Source organism: Sinocyclocheilus rhinocerous, unplaced genomic scaffold (genome assembly GCF_001515625.1).
Source record: "Sinocyclocheilus rhinocerous isolate Xijiao unplaced genomic scaffold, SAMN03320098_v1.1 scaffold3476, whole genome shotgun sequence".
Lineage (NCBI taxonomy): Eukaryota > Metazoa > Chordata > Actinopteri > Cypriniformes > Cyprinidae > Sinocyclocheilus > Sinocyclocheilus rhinocerous.
This window is the reverse complement of record NW_015666505.1, coordinates 97,157-116,491: the sequence shown is the minus strand read 5'-3', so window position 1 is coordinate 116,491 and position 19,335 is coordinate 97,157. Positions and strand designations below refer to the sequence as shown.

At 35.3% G+C, this 19,335-nt stretch overlaps 1 protein-coding gene across 2 annotated transcripts in view; it reads right to left on the bottom strand.

Moving 5' to 3' along the window:
* Positions 1-18,200, bottom strand: part of LOC107732459 (serine/threonine-protein phosphatase 6 regulatory ankyrin repeat subunit A-like) — a 45,106-nt gene extending 26,906 nt beyond the window's left edge. Inside the window, exons 1-13 of one of the 2 annotated variants that reach the window (XM_016543797.1) lie at positions 18,141-18,200; positions 11,270-11,353; positions 9,628-9,706; positions 8,412-8,482; positions 8,127-8,327; positions 5,624-5,711; positions 5,369-5,511; positions 4,314-4,526; positions 2,024-2,102; positions 1,832-1,946; positions 1,667-1,749; positions 1,460-1,523; positions 1,287-1,355 (exon numbers count right to left, since the gene is read on the bottom strand). In XM_016543797.1, the coding sequence (XP_016399283.1) occupies positions 1,287-1,355; positions 1,460-1,523; positions 1,667-1,749; positions 1,832-1,946; positions 2,024-2,102; positions 4,314-4,526; positions 5,369-5,511; positions 5,624-5,711; positions 8,127-8,327; positions 8,412-8,482; positions 9,628-9,706; positions 11,270-11,353; positions 18,141-18,164 (1,313 nt within the window). In that variant the 5' untranslated portion in view covers positions 18,165-18,200. Of the gene's footprint in view, positions 1-1,286; positions 1,356-1,459; positions 1,524-1,666; positions 1,750-1,831; positions 1,947-2,023; positions 2,103-4,313; positions 4,527-5,368; positions 5,512-5,623; positions 5,712-8,126; positions 8,328-8,411; positions 8,483-9,627; positions 9,707-11,269; positions 11,354-14,937; positions 15,739-18,140 lie in introns of those variants that run through there. The other variant, XM_016543796.1, reaches the window with a different exon arrangement.
* Between the last annotated feature and the right edge of the window lie 1,135 nt (positions 18,201-19,335).

Genomic DNA, 19,335 nt, shown 5'->3' with positions numbered 1-19,335 from the left:
TTTATTACAGGTAGAATGCAAAATGTTTCAGTACAAGCATTTCAACCAAATGTAATTTATGCAATATTTCAAACCTTTAACCTACTGGGGAAAATCAACCCATGACAACAGTTTAAGCGGTCCAATTTCGTTGGAAAAAAACAACAACAACCCTGCATCCAACACGAGCTGCAGATTTGACTAATCACGGGTCAAAAGTAAGGAGAGATAACTGACAAGATGTTGGAGGATTTGCTTCTCAACAGATCCCGAGTGCATTGACAAATAGTATCTTTTATCGTAGGATGTGCTCCCTTTACACAGTGCGCGCGCGATCGCAAAATCGAAAGTGAATTACGACTGCGAGCGCTCATTCAAAGGGGATTTAAATACCCCACATATTGATAGCGGCGCCCTGATGCGCGAAAATTCTATACAATATTAGAATGTTTGTGGGAGCGGATTCAAAAATCGCGGGAGCGGATGGGAGCGTGCGGTAATGGTCAGAAATTCAGCGAGAGCGGGATCAAGTAAAAAGTCCCGCGCTATCACGCAGCGGCGCAGTCAGTCAGTGAGCGCCGTAACAGATGACGTCAAATCTGTCGGAATTACATAAATAAAATACACAGAACCCCACTATTCGACAAATATACATAATGAAAAGATGATGCAAAATGTAATACCTTGGAAAATGGCATTTAAGACTTTTTAATACTTTTTAAGGGCCTTAATTTTCTCTAAATTGATCTATCAACTTTTAATACTTTTTAAGACCCCACGGACACCCTGTTAATAAATATTGTGTGCACAATATTTTTTATAATATTTTACTATTTATAACAGTATCAAAAAGTAAAATATGTAGACACATAACATTAATGAGAATTTGTTTTAAAAATCTAAAGTATCACAGTTTCCACAAAAATATTGGGCAGCACAAATGTTTTCAACATCAATAATAATCAGAAATGTTTCTTGAGCAGCAAATCAGCATATTAGAATGATTTCTGAAGATCATGTGACACTGAAGACTGGAGTTATGATGCTGAAAATTCAGCTTTGATCACAGCAATAAATTACATTTTACTATATATTCACATAGAATACAGTTATTTTAAATTATATCACATTTTTACAATTTTACTATTTTTTACTGTATTTCTGATCAAATAAATGCAGCCTTGGTGAGCACAAGAGACTTCATTCAAAAACATTTAAAAAATCGTACCAACACCAAACATTAGAACGGTAGAGTATATTTTGATTTTGAAGTTAATTTAGCTTTGATGATCTATTCTGTAACTCACCTCCCAAATCTGTCTTTCCTATTAAAGTCCGCACCCGTGTTGAGCAACAGATTTAAACACTCCAGATTCCTGAAGAAAAGAAGGAGAGATGGTCACGTGATCAGGACAACAGATCATCCAGGCCACAGGGGGCGCTGATGAGCCAATCAGAGAGCAGCAGCGCTGTGACTCACCCTCCTGCAGCGGCCGCATGCAAACACGTCCTGCCAAAGTCATCCGGCGTGTCGACGTCAAAACCTGAACCAACAGATATCCATTAGCAAGACCAGTTAAAAGCCCAAGGCACTTCCCTGAGAGAGGGAAAAATAAGTTTCATGCACAGAAATCAATTTTAACTGCTGTTATGAACACCATAAATCTTCACGATTAATGTGATTCACCTGAGAAGAGCAGTTTCCGGCAGCAGTCTGAAAATCCGCTCAGCGCCGCCAGATGCAGCGGGAACATTCCGTGGATGCCCCGCCTACAGAGGCGGAGTCACAGTCACATGATCAGCACGAGCTCATGAATTATGCGTAACTGTAAACACACGTCCTATCACTCACTTTGCCGTGTCCGCACCGTTGGTTATGAGAGTGTTGATGAGCAGCTCGTGACCATAACGAGCCGCTATATGAAGCGGAGAGTTTCCGTTCTCATCCTCGCTGTCGATCTCTGCGCCTACAGATGAGGAAAGAGAGGATGAGGAGAAACAGGAGAGGAAGACCAACAAGAAACAGACGGAATAACACACTTACCGTTCTGAATGATGGCCTGCGATCTGGAGTATCGCCCGTGAATGGCTACCATGTGGAGAGGAGTTTTACCATCTTTACTCTGGACAAGGGATGAACACGTACAGCTATTGAAAGAAGTCTCTTCTGCTCACCAAGACTGCATTGATTTGATCAAAACCACAGTAAAAACTGTGAAATATTATTACAATCTAAAATAGCTGTTGTGAATTCAGTCATGTTTTACACGACACTGTCGGCACTACTACTGGCTTAGCTCGCTAGTTTATGACATTAAATGAAATAAGCGGGAAAAGTATGATGTTTACAAATAAAATATCAGTATTTCCATTCCAAAGATAACATCCAACACAAATCTAGAACATATTCAGGTGAGCTAATAGTGAAAACACTCCATTAATATGACGAGCTGCAGCTCAAAATACATGTCAGATGGAAACATTGTGCATTATGATCGAGTTTGGAGCTTAATCGACTATGTTTGAAATAGTTTAAGCACTGCAGTTCAGTTGCTGACAGTTCAATAGGAAATCAGTTGAAAGCGTCCAGTCTCTCATCCCACTGAAGTGAATGTTCAATTTATCAGTATTTGTTGTAATAAATAATATCTTTAAAAAAGAAAAAAAGTCTTACTAACCCCAAAATTTTGAACAGTAATGCAATTTATAAAATTGTTAGAAAAATGCTAAATATAAGATTTAACTAGTTGTTTTGGACGGTATCACAGTATTAACATCAGTGAAATTTATATTATCAGGTGGCTTTCTGTAATTTGTATTGTATGTAAACAACCAGACTTTCTCATTTTGCTCTGCACTCATGAGCCATTTTTTAAAATTTTAATTTAAAGTTTACAAAGACATGTTCATGTTAAACTGAAGTAATAAAAACTGTCTATCAAAAAATAATTTTAAAAAAATATCAGAAAAGTCAGTGATGTTGCGGTTGATGCAATACTGTTTATTGAAACCGAAAACATTGATTTTAAACTGTAATAATATTTCACAATATTACAGTTTCTACTATATTTTTGATCAAATAAATGCAGCCTTGGAGAAGATTAATAATTAATAACGCAGATAATGTACATAATTAAACAGTTCTTCAATGGCAATAATACAGGACAATATATTTAATATAGTCTGCTGGATATTATATTATAAAAAGTTGGATAACTAAAATAATAACACAAATAAATAATAATAATATAAACTTTAAAAAAAAAAATTTTTTTTTTACAACTGGTCATATATGATTCAAATTCTTAATTATAATTATAATTTAAGAAAGACAAGCTATAACAAGCTATAATCTGAATTTTATGAATGTTTGTGTGTAGTAACTTGTGTAAGGCATTTAATTTAAACATTTGCAGCTTTGGCTATACATAATACAATTTAAAGTGCCCCTATTATGCCTTTTCGAATATTACCTTTCATGCAGTGTGTCATATAGCTGTATGTGAACATAAACTATCTGCAAAGTTGTGAAGCCGACGGTGCACGATAAATTGATAGACAAAGTTATTGTCTATCAAAAAAAAGAGTCGCCTCGCAATTGCCTAAACGAGTTGTCAGGAATTCGAATCTTATTCTGTTAAAGGGATAGTTCACCCAAAAATGAAAATTTGATAAAATTTCCGTGTGGTTAACATCATGTCGAGAAGACGCTGTATCCTACGCTGTGAGAGTAAATTTGTTTTATCACATCTTATAATTACCACAAACTTGTTAACACTTGACACTTCCCACTGAGAAACGTCCTGCTCCAGTCGTGCTTGCGAATCAGTCTCTTGTCGATCAGCCAGTTCTACCTTTTCATCATCAGACTCCGGCTCAAATTGGTAAGGTTCAATCAAAACCATCTTTTCTATGTATTGACAAGTCTCCAGGGCTGTTACATTCGGTCATGGCAATGGGCGTTTCGTTTCTGACACGTGCTGTATGCGGTAGACCAATCCAGAGCCAAGCTCTCTGCGGCTCTGGACCAATCACAAAGGACCAATCATCTGACCAATCACAGCAGTGAGGGCTCACGGAAAGGAGGGGTTTAGAGAGACTGATTCTTTGAACTGCTTCGCACGAGTCGTTTACGAATCATTTAGAAATGAGGTAAAATTAAATCTATTTTTTGAGAAAACTAATGTGTTTTTTGACCTTGCATGCATGTAAACCGGTTTTAGGAGACTCATAAAACAATATTAGCAACCTTAAAAATGGCATAACAGGGGCACTTTAAAGTCATTAACTGACATATTGTAATGTAGAAGACGAGAGGTGGTGTGTGTTTTGACCTTGCTGTTGATGTTGGCTCCGTTGGCGATGAGCAGCTCGAGACAGAGCGCCCCCTGGCGGGACGCGGCGGTGAAGTGCAGCGGGGAGAAGCCCTTCTCATTCACCTGATTGACATCAGCGCCTGCTTCGATCAGCTCATTCACCACCACGTCCTGCCCGTTAAAACACGCCAGGTGCAGAGCAGAGTTTCCATACGCGTTCGGCTCCTTAATCTGAAGACAGAGACATGTGGTTAATGGCTCTTATTTTTTGTTCAGCTGACTGTGTACAGTACGGATTTTAGTAATTATGATGTCATGTCAAATTCAATCTAAGCCATGTGAATACAGCCATAATTACACCGTTTTTCAATGCCAATAATACAATATAATAATATTTAATAAAAGCTGCTGAAGGATCATGTGACACTGAAGACTGGAGTAATGATGCTGAAAATTCAGCTTTGATCACAGCAATAAATTACAGATTAAAGTATATTCAAATAGAAAACAGTTCTTTTAAATTGCAATAATATTTCACAGTTTTACGGTTTAATTTTGATCAAATAAATGCCTTGGTGTAGATTATTAAATGTTGATTAATTATTAATTATGTAAATACAGTCATAAGCAGTTCTTCAAAGCCAATAATACAGTATAATATATTTAATATAGTCCTGGATATATAACATAACATAACATAATTGATACAATATAATATAGCATCTTTCTGTTTGATGTATAAAATATTAATGATAAACATACATCCTGAACAATATGATTTAAATTATTTTATAATTAAAGAAAAATGGGGTATAACAATATTCTATGAATGTTTGCATGTGTGTTGGGATATTAATTTAAACTTTTGTAGATTTGGCTATACATTACATATCAAATTATACAATTTAAAAAACATTGACATATTGTGATTTTGTAAAGTCAATGAAGTAATCAAATGAGATCGGGGCATCAGCAGGTAACGTACAGCATCTGCTCTCTATATAAATCAATCATGGTTCACGTGGCGACCAAGGGGCGGAGCTGTATGCACGGTGTGGGCGGGGCTTACTTACATCAACGCCCAGATTGAGCAGGTATTTGACGACGTTGATCATTCCACTGGAGGCAGCGGCGTGAAGAGGACTGTAGGATTTCTTATCCTTACAGCAAACCTCAGCGCCATGAGACACCAGCAACTTCATCACCTCCAGATGACCTGAGACAGACAGAGACAGTGAGTGCGTTTGAAGGCACCCGTCTGCTCTACACTGATCTGAGGCTAATAGAAACGTTTTCTGTTCGTCCTGATGGTAATGTTGACGTCTTACCCATGTATGCGGCCCAGTGAACGGCTCGTCTGTCCTTCTTATCAAATGCATTAATGTTTGCACCTCTGGACACCAGCAACTGAACCATCTGCAATGACACAGAAACCAAAGAATGCTAAACTAGATGTTTTATTTATTTAGATCTAGTCTAGAGGACCTCAGCACACTTTCAACAGGACTGCAAGACGGCTTAAACTGATTAAAAATACACAACAAGGCTTATCTAGCATACTGTATTTTAAGCAATCTTTGTTATTTATTGTTATTTGACTTTGCTTGGAGAGCTGGTCTTTTTTCCCTCGTGTGCTAGATAAAAAACACCTCACTGATCAATAATATATCAGCTTTTGGGTCATGTATCTGCCAGCAGCATTCTAGACAGACCTCAATCTGTTGGATTTGTTGATTTCCAAGCAGAAAGAAGAAGATATGAAAGACACAGCGAACAAGTAGAGCAAACAGAAGTGATATGGCAAGCAAAGGTTGTTCCAACTAACCTATTAGTTCTACAACTAAAAATGCTTTAAGGACGTGTCAACTAGATGTGGATCACATGACTTTTAAGATGGTTTCTGTTTGTTTGGAGAGTTCAAATATAAACGTACACTATCATTTAAAAATTTGGGGTTGGTAAGATATTTTAATGTTTTTGAATGAAGTCTCTTCTGCTCACTAAGGCTGCATTTATTTGATCAAAAATACAGTAAAAACAGTAATTTTGTGAAATATTATTACAATTTAAGATAACTGTTTTCTATGTGAATATCTGTTAAAATGTAATTTATTCCTGTGTTCAAAGCTGTATTTCCAGCATCATTACTCCAATCTTCAGTGTCACATGATCTTCAGAAATCATTCTAATATGCTGATTTGCTGCTCAAGAAACATTTCTGATTATTATCAGTGTTGAAAACAGTTGTGCTGCTTCATATTTTTGTGGAAACCATGATTCATTTCATTTTTCAGGATTCACAGATGAATAGAAAGTTCAAAAGAACAGCGTTTATTTGAAATAGAAATCTTTTGCAACATTATAAATATCTTTACTGTCACTTTTGAGCAATTTAATGCGTCTTTGCTGGATAACAGTATTAATGTCTTAAAAAAAAAAAAGAAAAGTTTGAACAGTAGTGTAATTTGTACATTTATTAGAAAATGCAAACTAGTGGTTTTGGACTGTTTCTCACTATAGGCCAGATTTACTAACAGTTTGTGCCAGCACAAACCGTCTTTTGGCGTTAAAATTAAAATACTGTCAGGATTTACTAAAGACGCGCAGTGAAGAATTCGCATTTCACAGTTATTTTTGCGCCTGACCTTATTGAATATGCATTTGTAGGAGTTTCCCTTTCAAACGCAAAATTTCTGGGAGGAGAGTATCAAAATGAATCACACGCTAACTGAGATTATAAATGTACACTGTAAAAAACAATCTGTGACATTTACGGTAAAATACCGGCAGCTGTGGTTGCCAGAACTTCACCGTAAAAAATATGGTAGCAACATTTTAGGTTTTACAGACTTAACTTAAATTCACAATAAAATATTGTATTTCATTAACTGATGTAATGTTAATAAACCAACATATTGAAGTGTTAACATCTGTTTTGAACCACTGTAATGCACTGATAACCACCAAAAACTGATGGTGATGAGAAAGTCACACGATGAACCAAAGCTCATCACAAACAGCTTTTCTACGAGCTGAGGGCACAGTGTCATTCACACAAACACTAAACCCCATCATCATGATACTGAAATAATGCAATAAACATTAATTTAACAACATTAGATGTAAGATTAAACCCTAATGTACACAAATGATAAGAAAAAACATGTTAATTCAACAAAAAAACATCAAATATGAAGTGTCATGCAGGGAATTCTGGGAGTGTCAATTTACGTTTTTTCACTGTAAATTATACAATGACTTTTTATGAATTATACAATGACTTTTTATGAATTTTTTACAGTATTTTACTGTAAAATTACATTAAATGTAATTACATTTATTCACCGAATATAGTATGGAAACTTACTGTTAACCAGTTAACAGGTTTTTACTGTAGCATTGTTACAGTCTTTTACTGTTAAAATCACAATAATGTTTTACAGTGTGGCTGCGTCTGTGTTCTTTAACTTGTGCATTGTCAGTAAATCACCCGCAGAAATTTCCACTCCCATTAGCACTTTTTTGGAATTGCACTCTCGCGGTAATTTGCCCTGTTTAGTAAATCTGGCCCTATGACTATTAATGTGAATGAAATTTATATCACATAGCTTTCTGTATTTTGCATTAAAGCACAACCAGAGTTTCTCATTTCGCTCTAGGTGTGAACGGGTCTTTTATCTGCCATTTATTTTGCTTTTCATTTCATTCCTGGTGTAAACAGGTCTCATAAACTCTATGACAAACAGGATACTATGCAAACGTGTCACATTTTGGACGGGCAGATATTGTGCATCTGCTGATCTGCAGACAGTGGAAAACTGAGCGTCTGACCTCCAGGTGTCCGCTGAAGGCCGCGTGGTGTAGAGCCGTACGTCCGGCGCGGTCCGACACGTTGACGTTGCTTAACAACGGGACTAACGCCTCGGCGCAGCGCACGGCTTTATGGGACGCGGCCACGTGCAGTGGCGTCTGCCAGTTCTTATCCCGCGCATTCACATCCGCCGAGTGTTTCAACAGCACCTGGACTGCTTCCTGAACACACAATCACATTAATGAGCTTGAAAGCCATTTCATTTGTTTATATTTGTTTTTCCGACGCTGGAGGATGTGTCGTACCTCACTACAGGACGCTACGGCCCGATGAAGAGGAGTGAGCCATTTATTATCTTTGGCATTCACTCTCGCCCCTGAGAGAGAGAGAGAGAGAGAGAGAGAGAGAGAGAGAGGGTATGCATGACTGAATTACACTTATAATGTCACAGCTGAAGCAGGATCTGTGGAGCTTCCTGTAAGCCAGTTCAAAATAAACCCCCAAAACGCTCTGTAATCACATCTGTGGCTTAAAATACAGCAGCACCTGTTACTTTTCCTCTGTCATAAATGACAACAACTCCTCCTTTACACACCTACATACGGCCCTTTCAGGACGTCACATGTGTGTGCCTTTTGTCAGTGTGTCACTGGTGTAGTGCTCAACAAATATGAGTTTTCAAAGATCATTTGCAATATAACTCACTTCTGTTACATATTTTATATACACAATGTCAGTGTTGTTGTTAGTGGTTGCTAAGGTGTTGCTATGTAACAAAATATATCAATCATTTAAATGCAATAGAAACCATTGCATTTAAATTATTGATATATTTTGTTTAGATGAAAACACAATAAATAGATGTTCCAGTGCTGTGCACTATCGTTCAAAAGTTTGGGGTCAGTATAATTTGTTTTTAAGAAATTACTACTTTTATTCAGCAAGGATGCATTAAATTGGTCAAAAGTGACAGTAAAGACATTTACAATGTTACAAAAGATGCTGTTCTTTTGAACTTTCAATTCATCAAAGAATCCTGAAAAATAAAATGTATCACAGTTTCCATAAAAATATGAAGCAGCACAACTGTTTTCAACATTGATAATAATCAGAAATGTTTCTCGAGCAGCAAATCAGCATATTAGAATGATTTCTGAAGATCATGTGACACTGAAGACTGGAGGAATGATGCTGAAAATTCAGCTGCACATCACAGGAATAAATTATATTTTACAATATATTCACACGGAAAACAGATATTCTAAATAGTAATAATATTTCATAATATTACTGTATCAAATAAATGCAGCCTTGGTGAGCAGAATTGACTTCTTTAAAAAACATTCCAAAAATCTTACCGACTCCAAACTTTTGAATGGTAGTGTAGATTTATCCACCAACCCAGATTACATCATAATTTAGATCGATTAATAAATCTGGCTGATATTTCAGTCACCACACTGGAGGTTTGGGTTCTCACAGCTCATTTGGAGTGTTTGGGGTGTAAATGACCCTTCATACCTGACAGGACGAGCAGCTCTATGATCTCAGCGTCGCCCAGGTAAGCAGCAGCGTGAAGCGGCGTTCTCTTCTCACAGTCCTGAGGATTCACAAACATGCACCAATTAATGACAAATCATGTTTAAAACCAGTTATTTTCACTATTTCAGCAAATACAATCGCTTTTTAAAAGTTTAGGGGCGTTCAAATGTTTTTGAAAGAAGTCTTTAGCTTACCTAGCCTGCATTTATTTAATCAAAAATACAATTATGAAATATTATTATAATTCAAAATAACCATCTTCTATGCGAATATATATTAAAATGTAATTTATTGCTGTGATCAAAGCTGAATTTTCAGCATCATTCCTCCAGTCTTCAGTGTCACATGATCTTCAGAAATCATTCTAATATGCTGATTTGCTGCTCAAGAAACATTTCTGATTATTATCAGTGTTGAAAACAGTTGTGCTGCCCAATATTTTTGAGGAAACCAGGATTACTTGATGAATAAAAAGTTTAAAAGAACAGCATTTATTTATAATAGAAATCTTCTGCAACATTATAAATGTCTTTACTGTCACTTTTGATCAATTTAATGCATCGTTGCATAATAAAAGTATTAATTTCTTTAAACAAATCTATTGCTGATTGGTGCAAGAGGCTGATGATACAGAGGGAAACTTTTTGAGCAACCAGGTGAGACACAGGGCCCACGACCGATCTAAAGTATCCAGATAGAAATTTGTTACCCATTCTCAATGGGAAAGTGCCCAAGCAACATCGCTCAAAAAGTTGCCCCATGTATCATCAGCCAATCAAATACTCTAGAAATACTGCATCCAATCTCATTTCTGCTCAAAACAGAGTGAAGCTGGTGTTTTTTTTGCGATTCACCTCTGATTTGCATGAGTTTTACTCCATTTGGAAGTGTTTGATGCATGTGCGGTGTCAGCAGGGTGTGTGTTATATGATGCACACACTGTATTCTTGCGCATGGCACACAGTGATGCATTTGTAAGCGTGTGTGAGATCTCTAGAGACGGCATGCAGAAACATGAGACACACGCACGTTTCTCTGTTTCAGGTTCCCGGGATCTTCTGCGATCACCTATACTGTAGCTTTAACCATGCCTCCAGATGCATGAGGAAAGCGAATGTCTCGTTCGACATTTTCATCAATAAAGGCAATTACGAAAGAGCGGCTATCATTCATTCTTCAGTGTCATGCCACCCTGCAGGCTTCTGTCTTCCATCTGGTCTGGAATGAGAATGGAAACCAGGAGGCCAAGCCACACAGAGTCACGTGACCCGACAGGCCATCAGTGATTGGCTGGCAGTGGAACGGGCGTCTCTCCAGGCATTGGCAATGAAAACAGCCTCCTCAGTAAACAGTGAGCAGTAAAATAAACTCTCTTCAGTCCAAATGCGGGCTCGTGACAGCCTATTAACCTCTCGGATGAAGATCCATTATGAAACTAAGAGAAATAATGTACAAAAAACTGCCACTGAGTCCATTTCAGAAGGGTTTCCAAGATCATCCATCAGTGAGAAATCAATCATCTGGTCTCAAAACCCAGCCAGATGCAATAAAAACTGAAAAATTACCACTTTCAGAGAATTACAAAGGATAGCTTGTGTTTTTGCAAGTAATGGACATTCACCTGTACATTGACGTCTTCTTTCTTGAATATGAGAGAGCGAACTTCATCTGCGTCGCCGTTAAATATGGCTTTAATCAGAGAGGGCTGTGGAGAAATGAAAGAGATGCTTAAAAACAATACTGAAGATCTTCTTTAACTCAGAAAGACAAACCAGCACGTCTGATATCAATCAAAACTTAAATTATGACAAGCTCGTCTTGAACAACAGGCTGTGTTAAATGTTGAAGATGAATGTGAAGATGAAAAGAACCTAAATGAATGAAACTGTGTTTAAGCGACATTCTGAGAATCAGACGTCAAGCGGTTTATTATAGACAGACGAAAACAAGAAACCGTTGATTCATCAGCACGCCAAAGAGAAACTCATTGATGTGCAGCATGAAATAAAAGTATTTAATAGTGTATGAAATCTGTTCTAACAACATTTGTGAGAATCAGGAGAGATGAGACTCGCAGGAGTGAAACTGTCTGCACTCAGTTACTTTAAACAAAATAGGGACTGAATCAAATTAACCGTTTTTACTGAGCAATTGAAGATTTCCAACCAGGTCAAAGGAATATATTGAGGATGCACTAATGCATTAATAATTATGTCTACATTGTCACTGATAATGAGAATGATGAGTGATGAAGTTATGCATGCAAAGCAAGTATAAATTCTAGATTGTAAGTGCAAATGGTTATTTGTTTATGTATTTATTTATTTAATTAATTCTGTATTTCTCCTATTAGGGATGGGTTAATATGTTGAGATATATAGATATGTTTTTTTTTTTTTATAAATTTGTAATAAATAATTAATATAAAAAAAAACATTTCCCACTCTATAAGAATCTAGAATTGTACATGCTTCAAGTCAAATCCTAATCAATACGTCATAACATGGAGTACAAAAGATGCATTTTAAAAAATGCCTAAAAACCTGCCATAGAAAAAAATACTGTAGGAAACAAACAAATGAATGAAAGGACACTGCGCATTATCTGCTCTGTATTAATTTAACTAAACACTGATATTGGCTGATACTGGTATATCATGCATAACTGCAATACGTGACAATATTTTGTCATGTGTTGACAGCTTACAAGCTGTGAATCCGTTGAAGCAGGGTTATTATCGTTAACTAAAACAGAATCTAAAACTATTAAAACGTTACTGCCAGTTTAAATTAATCTGAAATAAAACAAACATTTTTCTCAAAAAAAAAAAAAAGAAGAATTGTTGCCTTTGCAGTTAACTGAAATAAGTTTAAGTTGAAGAGCTAAAATTATTAACTGGAAATAAATAAAAACTTAAACTGAACTATAGCTAAAATAAAAAAAATATTTAAAAGAAACAAAAATTAACAAAAATGACAAAAAATTAAGTGAAAATATTAAAATAAAAGCTAACAAGGTATTAATCAAACCTATATAATAGTATATAATTAATACTTAAATCATACTTAAACAAACCCAATAAGAACATGCATTAAATATATTATTCAAGGTTATTCCAAATAAGGACAGGCTACACTAAAGCCCCGCCCTGTCCGGCCGCGCCCAGCTCCGCCCACCAGCCACGCCCTCCTCTCAGGCGTCATTACAGGAAATGATTGAAAGCGCAACTTATGCATCTCTCTCAGAAAAAAAAAACCAGGTGCAAAAGCTTTTTAAAAAGGTACATTTTTAGACCTTATTTACTTAACTTTATTGTCATTGTAACAGAGTTCCAATTAAATTCTCAGTGGCACAATCCAGTCTGCAGCATATCATTAAAATACAAAAAAAATACAATAAAATAGAGGAGCTACTGCTCTTGGATAAAAACTATTTGTACATGCGTCAAGTCAAATCATTTACCACTAAAAGGTGCATTTCAGAACTAAAAGGTACAGATTTGTACCTAAAGTATACAAATTAGAGCCTTTTGAAAGGGTACTTCCCCAGTGACAGCTTTTGTACCTTTTTATCTGAGAGGGAAGAGAGTAGAGAGGAGCTGACAATTACTGAATGTACTCGTAAACACACACACACACACACACACACACACCTGCTGCAGTCTTTATGTGGATTCACCTCACAAACACATGATGCAGCAGCTGAAAGCAGACGTGAGAACGAAAGACAGGAGGAACGTCGTAAAAGAAAGAATGCAGCTTTCCTCTGTTTAAGGAAATGTGGTCTGTTATAACAGCAAAAACGTTAGCCTGAAGCTCCTGAAAACGGACTGAAACCAGTCAGAAGCACTTAGACTGATCTTCAAAGAATGCTTTTAACTATTAAAGAACAAAACCAGCTGGCAAAATCCACAGAACTGAAACCTGCCCATCCGGTTCATCCACTAAACTGATGATTATCCAGCTAATTTTTTAACAGTTTCCATTCAAACGCCTGCTGTTCTCACTGATCAAGAGCACCAACACTTAGTTTGAAATGTGTGAGAACAATTCACAATGCAACACAAAAACATGCAGTATTATGAGCATTAGCATAAAAATGTGTTCCTCTTTTTCTTTTGTAGTCAAGACGGAACGACAACATATATGTTTTAACTCCCTGAATAATGGCTCAGACATATGAAGGTAACTGTACAACAGGCTAAAATTTAGCGATAGATAGATAGATAGATAGATAGATAAAGTTTAGCTTTGATAAAACATGTCTAAAATAAATTATTTAATTTATTAAATAAATATTAAATATAACTATTTAATTAACTAAAATAAAAAAATTAAAAACCTAAAATAATTACATAAAATTCAACAACAAAGAATTTACAAAAAATTAAGAAAAAACTAGAATGAAAAAACTAAAAAAAATATGAATTAATGAATGAGAAAATGAGAAAATTCAATAAGAAATAAACATTTACAAAAAGTTTTTAAAATGTATCTTTGAAAAAATATAAAATAAGAAATACATAATATAAAATAAGAAATACATAAAAAATAAGTTTAGATAAAATTAAACAAATAAAACAATTTACAAAAGGTTTTTACAATTTATCTTTGATTTAAAAAATAAATAAAATATTAGAAAAAAACAGACAACAAAAACAATTTACAAGAGGCTTTAAAATGTTATCTCACTTCATTAAACATATTTTCATATGAATCAAACAAATAGTAAAGAGTACATGAGGTTTGTTCATGTCTGCATTTGTACTTGTATAAAGTGCGTTTCTGGCCTAATGGTCTGTTCACACAGAATACATTATTGGATTATATTTAGCAGTTGTTGATGGACATCTTTGGCCTCTGCGATGCATCTCACACCACGTCAAGTAAAAAAAAAAAAAAAGTTATATTTTTATAAAAGCCAGTGTATTTTGAAAGCAAAAATGGACGTGCGCTGCGTGTGAAGCGTGTCCTAATGCATGCTGACATTTGCGTCTGACAGCTGCATTTCCATCCAGGTCCAAGGTCCACAACTCACTCCTAGTCACATGATCCAGGGTTTCCTAGGGGAATTTTTGGACCCCACCTGGAAACCCCAATCAGATCTGACAGAGACGGATGAACGTGTCTGTATCTGTCTTCAGATAATAACGGGGACAGATCACAACATGCAGCTACTAAAGCAACTGTTTGACTTTCTTCTCGCTCTCTTTTGAAGTTCACCGCTGCTTCATACACACACAACAAACACCCCATTATCATCCACCTGCAGTCAAATCAGCCACCTCACCTTCTCGTCCTGAGAGGAATTCTGGGAAATGTGGTCCGGGGTGGCTTTGGAATGCAGAGGGGAGGGATCGTCGTCTTCCACCTCCTCCAGGACCACGATACACACACGACTCATGCGCTCCGACCGCATGCCTGCTTCTCCAACACACACAGACACACACACACACACACACACACACGAGAGGTGCTTTCACAAAAAACACCAAGCGTTATTCTGTACGGCCGATCAGTCCGTGACATTCAGCTCCGGTGCCATCAATATCCGAGCGTTAAATCCCTCCAAACACACACAATCCTGGAACAGGGAATTCCTCAGAGCGGGAACATCAGCAGTGCTGCAGTGAGAAGATGCAGCGTCCTCATACACACACACTCACACTCATACACACTCTGTGTGATCTGAGAGGACAATGGTGTGTGAGCTCCAGCCTGCTGAAACCTGCACTTTACACACATACACACAGATCCAACCCCCACCGCAACAACACACCAACCCTACTGCAGCGAGAGAGAGAGAGAGAGTGAGGGGTGTTTTGTAATGAGACAGCGAGCTTCCGACAGCAGTGAAATATGAAGCACAGAGACAGAGCTGATGGGACAAACACAGGCAGGAACAGATCATATTATTCTTTGTCAGGACTACGAACAAGGTCACTGTGTTTGTTTGGTTTTTTTTACTATAGGGACAAAATTGTTCCCAGAAGTGAGTAAAATCTGAGAAAAGCTTGTACAAAATACAAAATATAGTGAAGTACAATATAGTAATGTACAAAATATAGTCAATTATGATTTTTTTTTAAGATTTGCAATTATTATAAACAAGCAGAAGCTGCAGGGTAACATTTTTTGGGTGAATCTCAAGAACACGAAGGTCATATTTCACCTCAAAATCAAAAAAGAAATAATAAAATAATTTTGCATGGTAAATGAAGATTGTATATATATATATATATATATATATATATATATATATAGACATTTTCAGGACTCATTTAAGCACATTTACATCCAATTCACAATTTATATTATAATTGGAAAAAGTTTATATATAATAAACTTTTTAAAGTAAGTATACATCATGGTGGTATTTGTTGTACTGAATTTAATTTCTTTCGGATTTTAATTTATCATTAAATAAATATCATTACAATATCATTAAATGCATTTTCAATATGTTCAAGTAAAACATGCAAATGTATTATAATAAGAAGAATTTGACTGGAAAATTAGATTAATTGCATAAAAAACAATGTCTAACTAGACTTTGCAAAACATTTTTATTTATTTATTAATTTAAGAATTGAAGCTGCATATGGAAAAAATTTTATGATTTTTATTTTAATTTATTATTATTTATTTTGTTACATTTTCATGCCAGTGAAGCACGTTTACATAAAAATTCTTGTATTTGTAATCGGAAATTATTTATTTAAAAATAAATTTTAAAGTAATTCTAAATCATGGTAGTATCTGTTGTACTGAATATAATTCATACTGATTTTATTTAATAAATTATCATTAAATCATTGCATTACAAGTACTTTTTTACAGTAAAAGTAAAACAGATCAAATAGATTAAAACAGTCTTTCTTGCTGTTATTTATTTATTTTATTTTAAATGTTTGAAATTTGACGTGGACAGGTTTTACTGACATTCACACTGAAGTCTCTGATACCTTCAGACCAATGTAGTCCAGTTAAGTTCAAGCCCATGTCATTCTTTCAGCAGGTCTCCAGCTGCTATTTCAGTCCTCATTCTTTCCTTGTCCGCTTTTCAACCAGCATTCAAAGAAAGACTGCGGCTGCTGTATCTGAAAGCCACTTCTGCCCTCCACAGACCGTCTAACATCAGCCTCATGTTATTCATATACGGCTCCAGAATCTCACAAATCAATCAAAAGTCATTCAGTTTTAATTGGTTTCACATTAATGCTTTTGTTTGGTCTCGATCTTCTCCTCTCAACCAAGACTAACAGCCTAAAACAGAGAAAGTGGAAAAGTGTTTTCTAAATGCAGGTTTAGTTGCATCACATGAGGGAAGCTGCTCCATTAAATAAGACTACTGTTAAAATTCCTATATACGTCAATCATAAATTCCTCATGTTTTACAAAGCAGAGCTTATTTAATGACAATAACGCCACCGAATCTGTCAATCAGATGCAGAACAGCTTGGCTTTAAAATGCCAAACATTAAAAGAGACTCTTTTCTTCTGAAATGCATTAAAAGGGGAATTTAAATAAATAAATAAGGACCCTTAAATATCAAAAATTATTATTTTTTTAAATCATGAAATGGCAACCAGTCACAAAATATAGATGCTTTTTTCGTATGCAGTACATTCATAAAAAATGAAAGCTAAAATGTATACATCTAAATACACACACACACTTACATACACAAATACTTTTACTAAGTGTCCTTATGATAAAGCACATAAATAAATAAATGCTCAGTAAACGACAAAATAAACACTTAAAATAAGCAGAATTAATGCAACAACCTAACTAACAAAAAATATTCTAATAAAGTTTTGCTAACATTCCCATTAAGCTATGAAAACGTTATTTCTGAATATGTTTTCTGAACGTTCAAAATTTATTCAAATGTTTTTAAAACTTTTTTTTTTTTTGGTTATGCGCACGTTGAGGGAACATTCCATTTTATCATTTTGCAAACATTATGGGAACATTAATGCTCTGGAAAAAAAAAAACGCTAGATGAACGTCCGACTAAAACTTTCAAAAATAAAATGTTCCATGAACTATGCATAAAAACGTTTTTGTGCTAACGTTTTGAGGACGTTATTAAAGACCAGACATCCTAACTCTGAACAAACTGATTCTATTAACATTACTGGAAGAACGTCTGTTCATAACTTTGAGAGAACCTTGGCAGAACGTGCACAAAATGTAGCATGCTGTTCGTGCTTTAATGCATCTTTGATGCATTAAATTCAATTCAAGTTTATTTGTACAGTGCTTTTCACGATACAAATCGTTGCAAAGCAACTTTACATAATATTACCAAGGGGCAACATGTATATTGAAAATAACAGAGGACCTAGGACAGATCCTTGTGGAGAACAGATCCTTGTGGAAGTAACGCATGTGTTCAAAGCCATGCGTTCGTGAGATCTGAGCACAGGTGAGGTGTGTGTATCAGGTGAGCACAGGTGAGGTGTGTGTATCAGGTGAGCACAGACCTGCTCTCTGATCCGCAGCATCATCTTCTTTCTCTTCCAGCGCTCGAGCTCATGCGGAAATTCAGTCGGACTGGCGCTTTAAAAGCCCGAAAGAGCCCGACAGAGCTCAGACTGCCGCGGGTCAATGCTCTGCCTCACATGTCAGAGTGTGCTGGGCTCGAGTTTCCTCTGCTCTTCCTGAAATAGATAAACACGAGCGGCACAAAGCCACGCAAGCTTACAGTTCAGCGACTCTCACTGCAGTAACAGCGACACGACCGACAGAGGGCGCTGATGAGGCGCTAAAAATACGAATGAATTGTTTCGAAAATATGGCGAAATACAATTTGAAAATCAGTTTGTCTATACTACACTAGCAGTCAAAAGTTTTTGAACAGTATGATTTTTAAATGTTCTTTTTTAAGGAAGTCTCTTCTGCTCTCAAAGGCTGCATTTATTTGATCCAAAATACAGTAAAAACTAATATTGTGAAATATTTTTACTATTTAAAATTTGAAATGTAATTTATTGCTGTGATCAAAGCTGAATTTTCAGCATCATTACTCCAGTCTTCAGTGTCACGTGATCCTTCAGAAATCATTCTAATATGATTTGCTGCTGGAGAAACATTTATTATTATTATTATGTTGAAAACAGCGGAGTATAATTTTTTCAGGTTTCTTTGATGAATAGAAAGTTCAGAAGAATAGCATTGATCTGAAATATAAATCTTTTGTAACATTATAAATGTCTTTATCATCTTTTGATCAATTTAAAGCATCCTTGCTAAATAAAACTTTCCAAAAAAATAATAAAAATAAAAATACGGACTCCAAGCTTTTGAATGGTATAGTGTATAATGTTACAAAAGCTTTTTATTTCAGATAAATGCTGATCTTTGGATCTTTTTATTCATCAAAGAATCCTGAAAAAAAATAAAAAATAAAGTACTCAACCGTTTTAAATATTGATAATAATAATAATAATAATAATAATAATAATAATAATAATAATAATAATAATAATAATAATAATAATAATAATAATAATAATAATAATAATAATAATAATAATAATAATAATAATAATAATAATAATAATAATAATAATAATAATAATAATAATAATAATAATAATAATAATAATAATAATAATAATAATAATAATAATAATAATAATAATAAGAAATGTTTCTTGAGCAGCAAATCAGCATATT